Source organism: Sinocyclocheilus rhinocerous, unplaced genomic scaffold (assembly GCF_001515625.1).
Source record: "Sinocyclocheilus rhinocerous isolate Xijiao unplaced genomic scaffold, SAMN03320098_v1.1 scaffold6, whole genome shotgun sequence".
Classification (NCBI taxonomy): Eukaryota; Metazoa; Chordata; class Actinopteri; order Cypriniformes; family Cyprinidae; genus Sinocyclocheilus; species Sinocyclocheilus rhinocerous.
The window spans coordinates 218,041-232,906 of record NW_015661999.1 but is presented as its reverse complement, the minus strand read 5'-3'; the positions used below and the strand labels follow the sequence as shown (position 1 = coordinate 232,906).

At 37.0% G+C, this 14,866-nt stretch overlaps 2 protein-coding genes across 3 annotated transcripts in view; both read right to left on the bottom strand.

Annotated features, from left to right (window-relative positions):
* Positions 1-4,190: 4,190 nt before the first annotated feature.
* Positions 4,191-6,292, bottom strand: LOC107727177 (contactin-2-like). Its single transcript, XM_016536962.1, has 3 exons — positions 6,281-6,292; positions 5,542-5,710; positions 4,191-5,432 (listed from the first exon to the last, which is right to left on the bottom strand). The coding sequence occupies exons 1-3, from the start codon at positions 6,290-6,292 to the stop codon at positions 5,329-5,331; spliced, it is 285 nt and encodes a 94-aa protein (XP_016392448.1). The 3' UTR covers positions 4,191-5,328.
* LOC107727196 (contactin-2-like) overlaps positions 5,853-14,866 on the bottom strand; it is a 36,084-nt gene continuing 27,070 nt past the window's right edge. For both annotated transcript variants that reach the window (XM_016536987.1, XM_016536988.1), the window contains exons 14-23: positions 14,574-14,694; positions 14,025-14,183; positions 11,316-11,465; positions 11,086-11,156; positions 10,680-10,914; positions 9,834-9,949; positions 8,897-9,083; positions 7,809-7,921; positions 6,569-6,737; positions 5,853-6,459 (exon numbers count right to left, since the gene is read on the bottom strand). In XM_016536987.1, coding sequence (XP_016392473.1) covers positions 6,356-6,459; positions 6,569-6,737; positions 7,809-7,921; positions 8,897-9,083; positions 9,834-9,949; positions 10,680-10,914; positions 11,086-11,156; positions 11,316-11,465; positions 14,025-14,183; positions 14,574-14,694 — 1,425 coding nt within the window. In that variant the 3' untranslated portion in view covers positions 5,853-6,355. The remainder of the gene's footprint in view (positions 6,460-6,568; positions 6,738-7,808; positions 7,922-8,896; positions 9,084-9,833; positions 9,950-10,679; positions 10,915-11,085; positions 11,157-11,315; positions 11,466-14,024; positions 14,184-14,573; positions 14,695-14,866) is intronic.

Sequence of the window (14,866 nt, the reverse complement as noted above, 5' to 3'; positions counted from 1 at the left end):
AGGTTGAGGGATGAAACAGACGAATCATTGTAATTTAGGAATAGAATCATGTTGGTGTTTGAATCGTGTTTGCGATTTTTAACGATCTATTAAATTAAAGTGCTTTGTCGTGTTGGTGGTGACACTCTCTTGCAACATGTTTAGCTATCACAGATATTATACTTAGCATTTTTGGCTTTTGATCGCAAATGTAGCCAAACTTTGGAGCGCTTATGCCGAGTTCACATTGCAACAAATGGGATTTTAGCCCGATTTTTCACTCGCCGACAGGTTTTGCGAAATTGCCAACAAATGCCCGAAATCGGAGGCAAATCGGTGCTCGTTCACGCGAGTGACAATCACGCAGTGTGAATTATCAAAGATGCGATCTGAGGGAATCGCCGATGCGTCGCCGACGCCCGTCAAAAATTTTTGGCATGCTAAATATCTGGAGCTGTGGCGATTCACAATCACACTGTGTGAAATGAGTTCTGACTGAAAAACACATGGGCGATGACCTACAGCCAAGACCTACAGACAAGACCTACAGACAAGATACAGGGCAGCGGGAAGTTCGGGGAGGAGTTAAATGAAACGTAGTTTGCAGAGCCAGACAGAGCTGTCGGCGATTCTTCCTAGTCTGACGCACGCGGGTTCTCGCGTTATTTCCTTATCACTTCTCGCGTGTGTTTTGTTGTGAAACGTAGTTTGCGGACCAGACAGAGCTGTCGGCGATTCTTCCTATTGTGAAGTCATGCAATGTGAAACCCCCTGTCGCCAATCCATCGTGCAATGTGAACACAGCAGCAACTGAATGCTACCTCAGATAGTCACAGTGTGAAAACAACGGCGATCCGACAAGTTTGAAAATCGTGCAGTGTGAACTCGGCATTAGCGAGCAAGGTCCTGGCAGATCGCTAGGTCGGCGGTCCGGTCCTCACAGATGAAGAAAAAAAAAAGCTCATAGGAATCGATAGGCGGAATCGAAATTTTAATTTGACAAGTATCCGATTCCTATGGAAGCCCGTTTCACAGAATTGTGAGATATAAACTCGCAATTGCGAGTTATAAAGTCAGAATTGCGAGATATAAAGTCACAATTGAGAGATAAAAACTCGCAATTCTGGCTTTTTTCTCGCAATTTCGAGTTTATATCTCGCAATTCTGACTTTTTTTTCGCAACTGTGACTTTATAACTCGCAATTGTGAGTTTATATTACGCAATTCTGAGAACAAAAGTCAGAATTGTGAGTTTATATCTCGCAATTCTTACTTTTCTCAGAATTGCGAGTTTATATCTCACAATTCTGACTTTTCTCAGAATTGCGAGTTTATATCTCGCAATTCTGGCTTTATAACACGCAATTGCGAGTTTACATCACGCAATTCTGAGAAAAAAAGTCAGAATTGCGAGAAGTCGCAATTACCTTTTTTATTTTTTTATTCAGTGGCGGAAACGGGCTTCCATAGATTCCTGACATTAAGTATCCGATTCTGGAATCGGAATCGATTTCGATTCCAAACCCTAGTTATGACATTATGAGCTAATAGTCAGAATTATTATCATAAAAGGTAATCCCTCAATTACACTACAATTACATAAAAATATTCACGTCAGCAGTTTTGTTTCTTGTAATAAAACAATCTTTTCTAATATTAGAAATAAATGCAAACCCATGATATGCATACCCAGAATGATAGTTAGGAATCTGTGCATGTCAATATAAATATACATTAATAATATTTTTATTAATATTTCATGGCATTGCACTAGATGTATGATTAATATGACCGTATATATTCCATATGCATAAATACAAGGTGCATTTTAGCCAGTTGTGTACATCTGTATGTATGTGTGCATTATGCTAATCACTAAAAACTGAACATAGTTTCAAATACAGTCAAAATCTGTTTTTTTTTTATTGAAGAATATTTACAAGTGCTGCATTATTCACATTCAGTCCACAGTGGACAGGCTCAACCCTTACAACAACTGGGGTACATGGTAGTTCGAAGAGACAACTTGACATCACAACCTGAGTGCCCTTTAGAGTGAAACTACTAGTGTGCCATTGGACTCCTGCAAGCCTACATACAGCCACTTCGGAAAGCTGTTAGCGGCTATCAGTGTTGAGTTGTGACTGACCTGATTCAACACAAGATGGCAAACTACACAATGTGAAACAGCTGAACAATTTCAGAATTAAATAAATGATTAGAGAAAAGAAAGTTGTGGAATTATATATAGTGCACTCAAAATGTAATTAAAATGACTTGAAAGAGAAGTACAAAACAGATGCAAGGACAAGAGGACACTAGTTTTGGGTTTGTAGTCCTAATATGACTGTTGAGTGCTTCTACATTTAGAAAGTGTAACATTTACTCGACTGCTATAGGGTTTGGGACTAGAAACCACTAAAGAGCTACTGATGATGCTGTTACTTTTCTCAGAATTGCGAGTTTATATCTCACAATTCTGACTTTTCTCAGAATTGCGAGTTTATATCTCGCAATTCTGGCTTTATAACACGCAATTGCGAGTTTACATCACGCAATTCTGAGAAAAAAAGTCAGAATTGCGAGAAGTCGCAATTACCTTTTTTATTTTTTTATTCAGTGGCGGAAACGGGCTTCCATAGATTCCTGACATTAAGTATCCGATTCTGGAATCGGAATCGATTTCGATTCCAAACCCTAGTTATGACATTATGAGCTAATAGTCAGAATTATTATCATAAAAGGTAATCCCTCAATTACACTACAATTACATAAAAATATTCACGTCAGCAGTTTTGTTTCTTGTAATAAAACAATCTTTTCTAATATTAGAAATAAATGCAAACCCATGATATGCATACCCAGAATGATAGTTAGGAATCTGTGCATGTCAATATAAATATACATTAATAATATTTTTATTAATATTTCATGGCATTGCACTAGATGTATGATTAATATGACCGTATATATTCCATATGCATAAATACAAGGTGCATTTTAGCCAGTTGTGTACATCTGTATGTATGTGTGCATTATGCTAATCACTAAAAACTGAACATAGTTTCAAATACAGTCAAAATCTGTTTTTTTTTTATTGAAGAATATTTACAAGTGCTGCATTATTCACATTCAGTCCACAGTGGACAGGCTCAACCCTTACAACAACTGGGGTACATGGTAGTTCGAAGAGACAACTTGACATCACAACCTGAGTGCCCTTTAGAGTGAAACTACTAGTGTGCCATTGGACTCCTGCAAGCCTACATACAGCCACTTCGGAAAGCTGTTAGCGGCTATCAGTGTTGAGTTGTGACTGACCTGATTCAACACAAGATGGCAAACTACACAATGTGAAACAGCTGAACAATTTCAGAATTAAATAAATGATTAGAGAAAAGAAAGTTGTGGAATTATATATAGTGCACTCAAAATGTAATTAAAATGACTTGAAAGAGAAGTACAAAACAGATGCAAGGACAAGAGGACACTAGTTTTGGGTTTGTAGTCCTAATATGACTGTTGAGTGCTTCTACATTTAGAAAGTGTAACATTTACTCGACTGCTATAGGGTTTGGGACTAGAAACCACTAAAGAGCTACTGATGATGCTGTTATGTGTTTTTGGCTAAAACTGTTTAAAATGCCACTGAGTGATCATGATTTGTAATTTACAGTTAAAACCCCATGGACAAAATATGAAATTACTGGATATAATTTTCAACAAGTTGTTAGAGAAGATGTAACAAACAAAATTAAGGAGCTCAAACAATCACTCCTCACACGAAGACATTCGCTATATTTACAGTAAGAACTTGATAAGAATTAAACACATTAAATACAAACATTAAATAGAAAAAATAAATAATTCTAAGGAAATCATCCCATCGAACAGGCACAAATGAAAAGCAATGCAGGGAAGAGAAAATTTTGATCTGAAGGTACGAGTGTCAGACTGAAATTCAATGCAAAATGACTGTGCACATCAAATGATTTTATAGTCGAATACTGTCAGATTTCACCTGCTACACTGAAAGCGCAATTTCAGTTTGCACTTCATTAGTTGATGCCATAGATTTGAGAAACAACTCGTAAAAAGCACAGCAGAGGATCTCTGAAATGTTTAATTTTGTCCTCATAAATAAAATACTAAAATAAAAAATAAATAAAAAGGATAACAAAAATATATATATTTTTTAAATCTATAATTGTTTTTAAACAACAAATGGCAGGTTTAGGCTGAGCTGGATTTTGTCCCGGACAAGTGTCCTGGGACCTGTTAGGGCCCTCCAAACAGGCAGCGGGATGCGAGAGCCCCAGAAACCTCACTAAAACCCTCACAACCTAATGTTAGCCACCCAAAAAACGTGTCCCCTAATTCTTTCAGTCAAATGGCCGTTGTGGCTTAAAGTATGACAAGGTGTACACCATTAGGGACAGTTTCCAAAGATTGGGCCATGATTCAGTCCTTAGAAGAAAACAATACCTTATAACAAATGATGATATTATAGGATAATAATTAACTTATTTGTCCATGAATGTTATCTTCAGTATTGTTCAATGTCCAGTGTCTCGCACTTGTAGTGTGCCAAGAAAGAAAGTAACAACCCATGGGAGACAATTTCATGTAATCCATGAGGAAATAAAAGACAAAGCAATAACAATGAGTAAGATAATAGAGTGATAACTTTGGCAAGCCAAGCCCACTTTAACAACCACACAAGAATCAGCTTCTGTTGTACCGCTGCTTTCGTGAGACCTTTCATCTTTAAAAACTAGAACACTGAGGGAGGCAGAATGCTACAATCATTCAACACAGATACAAAACACTGTTAATAAAAATCATGATCTGCTCTTGCTTCTAATTACATTATCACAAAAAAACTAAAAGATTAAATAAAAAAGGTAAACATTCATTTGGATCATTTTGCAGTCCACATGCTGCCATGAAGTAGCATCAAAGTATTAAAAAAAGTTTTGTTTTATCTATTATGGAAATGTGTATTTACACCAATGAGGAAATCAACAAGTCAGAGCTGTTGCTGAATTTTAGAAACTACAGCCAAATGCTGACACGACCACCACTCAAGTTTCCGTAAGGCAAGCGTCTAAAATTATAACAATCAAAAAAGTCTCCCACAACGACTCTCTTTGACCAGTCATCCTTGTAAAAAAGCCTTTTTATACAAAATAATCTTCCACTCCTCACATTTCCAAAACTTCACACCCCACGCATCCATTCCAATGTCCCTCATCAAAAACCCCCACCACCCACAGCCCTGCCCATTCTGAGGAAAACCTGTCCAGTTCTCTATGATATTAATATGAAATGCCTCATCATTGGCTAGCATCACAGTCCCGACGAGCCAATGAGAACGAGCGCAGTGAACGCCAGAACAGATGTGCAGAGGGATCCAGAAGTGTCAGCACTGTTCTGGACCATCATTCCAGTGCCTGTGGATCAAACACACAGACTTTCAGAGACAACATTTAGCACTTAAACACTAGTTCTTGAGTTACTTTTCTAAAACCAGTACTCCTAGCTACTTTTAGTAGCACATACCTGAGTCTCGAGACACTATGGTCTCATGGGCTGCTCCATCTCCTCCATCTCCCCAAGAGCGGACTTCTAGAACCACATAACCATTGTCCTTGGGTAACGGCAGAATGATGGAGTTCTTGCTTTTGTCCAATATCTTCAAGGCAGACTGCCCTTCATGTTTGTAAAGGACCTACACAATTAATAGAGAACCAATTTGTTTTAAAAATGATGTTTTGAGAATGAAATTCTCCAGATAGCAGTATAGTATTTGAAGTCAAATTTATTTGTATAGCCCTTTTCACAATACACAGTTTCAGTTAATAAAAATCATGATCTGCTCTTGCTTCTAATTACATTATCACAAAAAAACTAAAAGATTAAATAAAAAAGGTAAACATTCATTTGGATCATTTTGCAGTCCACATGCTGCCATGAAGTAGCATCAAAGTATTAAAAAAAGTTTTGTTTTATCTATTATGGAAATGTGTATTTACACCAATGAGGAAATCAACAAGTCAGAGCTGTTGCTGAATTTTAGAAACTACAGCCAAATGCTGACACGACCACCACTCAAGTTTCCGTAAGGCAAGCGTCTAAAATTATAACAATCAAAAAAGTCTCCCACAACGACTCTCTTTGACCAGTCATCCTTGTAAAAAAGCCTTTTTATACAAAATAATCTTCCACTCCTCACATTTCCAAAACTTCACACCCCACGCATCCATTCCAATGTCCCTCATCAAAAACCCCCACCACCCACAGCCCTGCCCATTCTGAGGAAAACCTGTCCAGTTCTCTATGATATTAATATGAAATGCCTCATCATTGGCTAGCATCACAGTCCCGACGAGCCAATGAGAACGAGCGCAGTGAACGCCAGAACAGATGTGCAGAGGGATCCAGAAGTGTCAGCACTGTTCTGGACCATCATTCCAGTGCCTGTGGATCAAACACACAGACTTTCAGAGACAACATTTAGCACTTAAACACTAGTTCTTGAGTTACTTTTCTAAAACCAGTACTCCTAGCTACTTTTAGTAGCACATACCTGAGTCTCGAGACACTATGGTCTCATGGGCTGCTCCATCTCCTCCATCTCCCCAAGAGCGGACTTCTAGAACCACATAACCATTGTCCTTGGGTAACGGCAGAATGATGGAGTTCTTGCTTTTGTCCAATATCTTCAAGGCAGACTGCCCTTCATGTTTGTAAAGGACCTACACAATTAATAGAGAACCAATTTGTTTTAAAAATGATGTTTTGAGAATGAAATTCTCCAGATAGCAGTATAGTATTTGAAGTCAAATTTATTTGTATAGCCCTTTTCACAATACACAGTTTCAAAGCAGCTTTACAGAAAATCATGATGTTAATGTTTATAATATCATAATATATTCATGGCTTATATTTGCATTAAGCAGATTAGAGCTGTGCGAAAATATACTTCACATTTTGTGACAATACAAGCAATCAAGCAGTTGAGATTTGCTATACAGTACATTATCGTATGTTTGTGGAAAAGTTGGATAGTCTTATATACATAACTTTACAGGTGATTTTCTGACAGAAGTTACTTTGTCAAACTTTATCCTGGAAGGTTTCCCAAACTGAGGGAACTACAGCGGGTTTGAACATACTATAAAGATTCACAAATATATTTTACAAAATAAAAAATACAAATACGAAACAAATACAAATGAAAATACAATTATTATTATTATTCAGATATTATTAGTATTATAAAATATTATTATTTTATAATATTATTTGTGTACCTACATTTGACCATTAACCAATTTCACACAGAACAGTGAACATACAAATGTGTTGTTATATTCTTTTGAAATTTTAACTTAAAAAATGAACTAAAACAAGTTGAGAAATCCCTAATGAAAGTTGGCAGACGTGTATTGAAAGCAACTGATTTAATCAGTTTCTGAGAATCAGTATATGTTATCTTGATAGCCATCTTGACAAAAGATGACCTTGATCCGATAGCAGATCAGATATGAGATATAAACAACTGGTTAAAAGGTTTATTCACTGTTAAGGTCGTTGGTCTGGTTTTCCATAAGCGACAACACGTTCTCTTCTCACACGCCATTAAGGCCGCTCATTTATTAAAGTCTTACCTCAGAGGTATGAAATGATATGATATCCTGCCTTTGACTAAAATGACTGAATCTGAGCAAATATTCTGGTGACATACAGATGGAGATAGATGACCCAACACAAACACACATCTTAAGAGACAGCCGTAGTGTTGGGTGGCAGCGTGTGTCACTCACTTTGTAACCCAGAACAGCAGACTCATTGTCCATGGATTTAACATGATCCCACCTCACAGTAACCCAAGAACCATCAACCTTCCATGAGACGTTACCTGGAGGACGGTTGGGGGCTAGTAATGAAGATACAAGCAAAGGTAAGTCCACAAAGTACACTGGCCTTCACACCATTCTCAGTGACAAAGACAGGAACTGCGAATGTGCATGTAGGACTGTTGGTGGCATTTGAACTGTAATGGAAGTGACAGATTGTTCTAGTTATATTTAGTAGCAAAATCAAACTTATGTACATTACTGTTACAATATTGTAAATGTTATAAGTAGGTACATAATCTACATAAGTACATAACCTATTTGTACACATCAAGAGACAGTTTATTTTCTCCATGAAGGAGAATGAAAATTAATGTAAGAGGTTTTGAACCAACAGCAAAGATGGTGGACTGATATTTAAAAATTTTTTTAGACAATCTTTACCAAAAGCAATTTACGGAATAAAAGTTATCACAAAGTTATTTTGTAAAATATCATGACAATGTGATGTGACGCAACAAGATCTTTTATCTCTTTTATCTCTCAACTCTTACACCCTTAGGCTACCAACTTACGCAAGTTGGACATAAATCAGCCTTTGTTGTTTCTTGGAGCAACATTCTTATCAACCAAACACTGCCCTCTGATTCAAAGAGTACCCAGCTGACATTTCAACGTTTTTTTTTTTTTATAGAATCAATGTCATGGATCAAAGTTCAATTTTAAATTTTGCAAATTGAATCAACGTTGATATCACTACATTGTTTCACCATCTTTTTTATACAGATTTTCAAAAGTTCAGCATTCATTTATAAGTTTTTTGTTTAACATTATTTGAACATTGTTTAAAAAATTTTTTTCAACATTAAAATCACTAACATTCTTTCAATCACCTTTTAACAGTAAAGTCTGATCATGTGTCGGCTAGGTAGTTTGGAGTAGGAGTTTGGGTGAGGATTGGTAGGAAAATTAATCTCCAGAAGCATGTTTTACTCATGTAAATCACATTTTAGCTAGGCTACCAGCACTCCCTGAGCCCGAAAATGAGGTCTTACGAGGTTTCTTGGTGATGACAGTGGTTCTTGGGGAGGGTGGGCCAGTGCCTGCACTGTTGTAGGCCAATACGGTGACGTGATAGAGAGTGTTAGGCCTCAGACCCGTGACTCGTGCCGTGTTCTCCAGCCCTGCCGTTCTCACTCGGTCCGCAGCTGCCTCGCGTTCATGTTGTCGCCAATAACGAATCTGAAACCAGAGCAAGAGGACAATCTCAAACCTGAGACATGTGAACGTGAACTCTGTATTGAGAAATTAAAATGGTCACACTTTATTTTAAGTTCCAATTCTTAATATTAACTAACTACTAACTATGACTTTTGCCTCAATAAACTGCTAATTTGCTGCTTACTAATAGTTCATAAGGTAGTTGGTAAGTTTAGGTGTGGGATCGGATTAAAGGATCTAAAATACAGTCATGCAGAATAAGGCATTAATATGTGCTTTATAAGTACTAATTAACAGCCAATATGTTAGTATAATAAGCAACTAGTTAATAGTGGTCCCTAAACTAAAGTGTTACCATTAAAATAAAAATGGGTAAACAAATAATGGAATCTTATTTCGCTTCTGAAAGACACAAAATTATGAATTGTTTTAGCATATTCAATTAAATACAATCTGCAAAAAACACCCTTTGATACCAGTGAATTTCAAAGCATGGTTTTATCTAAAAGGAGGCGTCTTATCTAAATAATGTGTTTCATGTTCTTTGATCTGATCTAGACGTGCTGTTCATAGAAATGAACTAATGAGATAACAGCGCCTCTATTAGTTCATCACCCAGCGGGGCAAAGCTCACATATCCTCAGTGGCCAACAATGACCCACAATGGTCAACAAAACAACCATCAACTCTGTCATGCCATTCACATTTATCAATCCACATAAAAAATACAAAAAGAGACGTAACAGATATTAAAAGAAGAACGGGCCTGACCTCGTAACCCCGAAGTACTCCATTAATGTTCAAATGTTGAATGGGGTCCCAGGACACCCGAATCTCAAAAGCTGTCAAAGCAGTGGCATTAATCTTTCTTGGGGATAGGGTAGGTTCTAAGGAAGACCGGAAAACATAAAGATCACTGTCAGTTACGATGAATGAGGCATTAAAGAGGTAATATCATACATTTGTTTATCATTTCATCTTTTTATTTCATTTTAGATGGCTGGTAACATTTTCATAAAGTCATAATTTAATTCTCCCTCTGACTCTTTGAATTCTGTACACCCTCTACACGTGCATATTGCTGCGATTACACGAGTTGCACATTTGATGTCGGTTATAATACAGTTTGCGCCATCTCTTCATTCAATAACAGCCTCTTTTCAAAGCCAGCATTCTACTCTGACTCTGACTAGTCTGCAGCGCTGAAATGTGCTGCACTGTTAAAACAAAACCTTGATGAGAGACCATGTTAAAATAAACTTGGGATCCTTGTAAAGAATACTGTATACAGAGCAGTTTGGTTTATTTTCTAATTTTACTGTTATTAGTGGTTCTTGTGTTGCTACTTCTAGTAGCTGATTATTAAATAGGGATCTTTGATATGTAAATGTGGGTGGTTGTGTGTTAATATAATCATCTGTATGACACTGCAGAACTTCGGGGCGAAACATTATTGCAGCTTTGTTTCAATATTGTTTTTTGGGACAAAATTTTGACTTCTGAAACTTACAATAAGCTTCCATAGAACAACAAATTCACATCGTATAAGAAGCTGTCTTTTCTCAAATGATAAGAGGAAAATAATAGAAAATTTAAATCTTTCATAATGTTTCTCACCCTCTTCTGCAGAATGCACTACAGCAATCTGGCTAAAGGGACCTTCTCCTTTCTTGTTGTAGGCCTTGATTCTGACCTCAAAAGGGCAGTAGGCTGACAGACTCTCATTGCTGTAGACATATCGTGATGACTCCACGTGTGGCACCCTCACCACCGTCCATGTTGGCATCCCTTGCCTTCTGAATGCCAGGATATAACCAAAGCCATCTCCATTCTGATACTCCCTGGCCATGGGCTGCAATTCATACCAGGAGAAATCGTTTTTTGTCTCATTATGTAACAGAAAGTGAGGGTTGAGTAATAAAGACACATTGATCGACCATCTGTTAGAAACTCTATATACTGATTAAAAGGAATAAGGCAAATCTCATATGCAATTAGATCAATAGAGGTCCATGGCACTTACAGTCCATGTAATGATAAGTTCATTACGGTTTCCACCACCTCCACCAAGTCCGCTGGGAGCCACACTGGGTGCTATAAGGCAAAAAAATAACACACTTATATAGAGGGGGAAAAAAAACTACTATCAACCAAACATATTTCTATGTGGAACCACACTTATATTTTATGTCAATTTGTTTTTCATTTGGTTTTATTATTCTTCAACACTAACAACTCTGTAATGGTTCTGACCTGCTTGCTTGGTTCGGACAGACTGGGAGGGCATGCTTGGTTCTCCACTACCCAAAATGTTACTGGCAATGACCTGGAATTCATAATCCATCCAGGGTCGAAGATCTATCACACGTGCAGACTCAGCATTTCCTTCTATGTTCGCAGGGTCTGAAGGAACCCATGAGAGGTACATATTCGATCATTGAGAATAACATAATGTATGATGCTCTAATACAGCAGTTCCAAAACTGATTTTGATCTGTGTGCAAACATGCAGGCCCATCCACCTCACTAAAAAAGATAGGAAGTAATATTCTTTTTTTATTTATAACTGAAATTTTAATGTTTTGTAATATACAGTCAGGGCTTAACACTAACACCCGCCAACCTGCCAAATGCGGGTGGACTTTATCAGTGGCGGGTAACACGGTCAATGCCACTAGCCACTTTAGTGGGATGAATTTTATATACAGTATCAGAGCTCGCCATTAATGCTTGTCTGGGACAAGTGGATTTTTTGATGGGGCAAGTGAAAGGGAATTTTACTTGCCCGACCGGACAATTAACCTGATTAAAACATCTAAGTAGGGTAGCACCAAAATTTCGGCGAGAATGATTATGATTTTATTACATTTTGCGTAAATGGCAATTTATAATGGATAATGCATTGACAGTAACAAAGTCGCGTCAGTTGAGGCTCACGCAGCCTGTCTGTGTGTGAAAGAATCTCGTGGAGAAATCGAAACAAATGAACACAACTGCACACAGAAGAAACATTTACTAAGGTAAAAATGTAGTTTTTATATTTATAACATATAGCCTAGTTAAGCAATAGAGAGTGCAGTTTTCCCTGAAAACCAGTATGATTGCAAATTTGACATTGATTTATACAAGAGTTCAAACGAGTAGTTAATATTCAATGACTTACATTTTAGTACAATACTGTCAATGTTGACTGTTATTGCTCGATTTGGTTAACGAAAATATTTCTAAACAAAAATCACAGGCACAGCAGAACCGTTGGGCATTTCTGAGCAACACACAAGTGTTTTGTTACTGAATGATTCTGCGTTTTTGAATTGATAATTTGAGGCAATGATTCAGTGGTCCATTAATAAAGACAGGCACTTGCTTCATTCTTGGATGAATCAGCCGTCTGAACGAATCATTTGAATGAATGCATCATTTTACTTTCATATTTAAAAGTAGCTTATCCTTGCATATTTTCCAACATTTCATATTTGTATGTATGTATATATACAGTGCCTAGCGAAAGTAGTCATACCACTTCATTTTTTTCACATTTTATTATGTTGCTGCCTTGTGATAAACTTCTTTAAATTACTTTTTTCCACATCAATCTACACTCCATACACCATACTGACAAAGCAAAAACAGAATTGTCACAACTTCGTAAATTTATTAAAAATAAAAAATTGAAATAAGTACATTGCATAAGTATTCATACATAACTAAATATTTAGCTGAAGCACCGACTGAAGAGAGGATTGAGTTTGGCCACACCGCCATAAAGACTGGATCAGTGAAGTGTTGGAGTGATGTTTGTCCTTCTGTAGATTTCTCTTTTCTCCACATATGATCATGGAGCTAAAATAGTCACCACACTAACCAAAGCCCTTCTCCATCAGTTGCTCAGTTTGGCCAGGAGGCCAGCTCTTGGAAGAGAACACCAAACTCATTATTTATGCTGTTGTAATTTTGCAGTGTAAATAGTTGTCTCTTCTGCAGTGGAATGATCCGTTTTTTGTTATTACTGATTGCATTTGCTTGGTAACAGCCTTATAAAAATGTCTTATTATATTAAGTGAAATTATTAATAAAATGTAACAATTTTATATGAAAGATGACGCATGCATTTAATAAAGTTAGGGGAAAATGCCCTTTATATAGGCAAAAAATGAGCTGGAAATAAATTTAAACAAATTTTAGTATGCAGAAACTTTAGTCATATAAAATGTAATTTCCCAACAACAAGATTGTGGCCAGTTAAAATGCTGAGTGGCTAGTAATTTTGGAAAACCACTAAGCATAGTGGCTGGTGAGAATAAAAGTTAAGGTCAAGCCCTGTATACAGTGAATATTTGTATTTAGTTATTGCAGTTAAAAATGCGGTCTTTAACCAGAGTAAGGTGGTGGGGGTGCCTGACACATGTCAAACAATAGAAAGGGGTGAACGCTGCAAAAAGTTTAGTAACCACTGCTCTAATACAAATAGATTTCTCAAACTAGGGTCCTGGGCGCCCTTTCTCAAATAGCAAGGGGTGGTGGTGGGGGGTTGGGGTACATTATGAATTCTTAAAACATTATTAAATGAAAAATTACATATTATACATTAAAAATTACATTTATTATAATATATAATAAATATTCCACTAATATAAAAAAGCTTATGCTTAGAATGCAAGATTGCAAAGTTGATTAACAATGTGGGAAGAGTGATTTAAATGTTTCATTTACAATGTTTAATTTAAGATGCTTCATTAGCTTGATGCAAACGGGGGACTGTGAACAAATTCAGGGTTATGAACACAAAAAAGTTCTAAAACATTAGAGAAACCCTGCTATAATAAAAAAAATATATATAGTCATTATTTTTAACACTTTTCACTATAAGCATATTCTTAATAATATTGATGCAAAAATGTTAATTCTAGCATTATGCAGGAAGTTGTGTTTGTATGACACCAAAATGACACATAACCTCACCTGTCCTCATCCTCTTCCAGTCGTGAGTCTGTGAGGATCGGCCCAGGATGACATACTTGCCAATGGGACTGTGGTTGTCATATCCACGGCTCCATCTCAACTCAACCGATGTGTCATTGACACTAGTCACCACTAAACCTCCAGGAGGTCCTGGTGGGCCTGTAAAGAGAGAAACAATCAGTTTATCAAAGAATCTACAAGAGTTTTTTTTTTCACAAGTTCACATTTTTTTTCCATACATTCATATTCAAGCACACACAGCAAAAAACATTATTAAAGTGGTTTGGCTGGGCTGCTTTCTTTACAAAATCTGTATCAAACAGGCTTATGGGAACCAAACCCCAAGGATATAGATCTACTAAATTTAGATTTTATGACTCTACATTTCATTAATTCTCACAGGGCTGAGTTCTGAGAGTAGTCTAGTTAAAAACGATCAAGCTGAGGTAAAACACAAGAACAGGGCTGTGGAACAGCCAAAGGCTGCAGGCTGGTAATCTAATCTTTAATAAGGTCTCTGTCACTGCTCAGCCACATGGAAGCCCTCACCCCTCACGACCAGTTTGGCCGAGGCTACCGCGCTGTCCACCACCGTCTGGGCCGTGCAGGTGTATGTGCCAGCGTGGCTGAGCTGTCCGTTCACTATCACCAGGTCACCAATCGTCTCTTTCTATATAAAGTGACAATGAAAAGAAAAGTAAACTTTATTAAAAAGGAGTATTAGCCCACTTCAACTTCATAGGAGCATTATCATGTTTTTTATTACATGCTTAATCTGGCGAGGTTTCAAATTTGGGATTTTAAAATGGACTATATATAATATGTCTAAAAGGGATTTACTT

What these genes read in the sequence shown, in the direction of transcription:
- LOC107727177 (XM_016536962.1), bottom strand. An exon ending in CATAGTGTCTCGAGACTCAG is followed by an intron (nt 5,433 to 5,541) that starts GTATGTGCTACT and finishes TTTGATCCACAG; the next exon opens with GCACTGGAATGATGGTCCAG.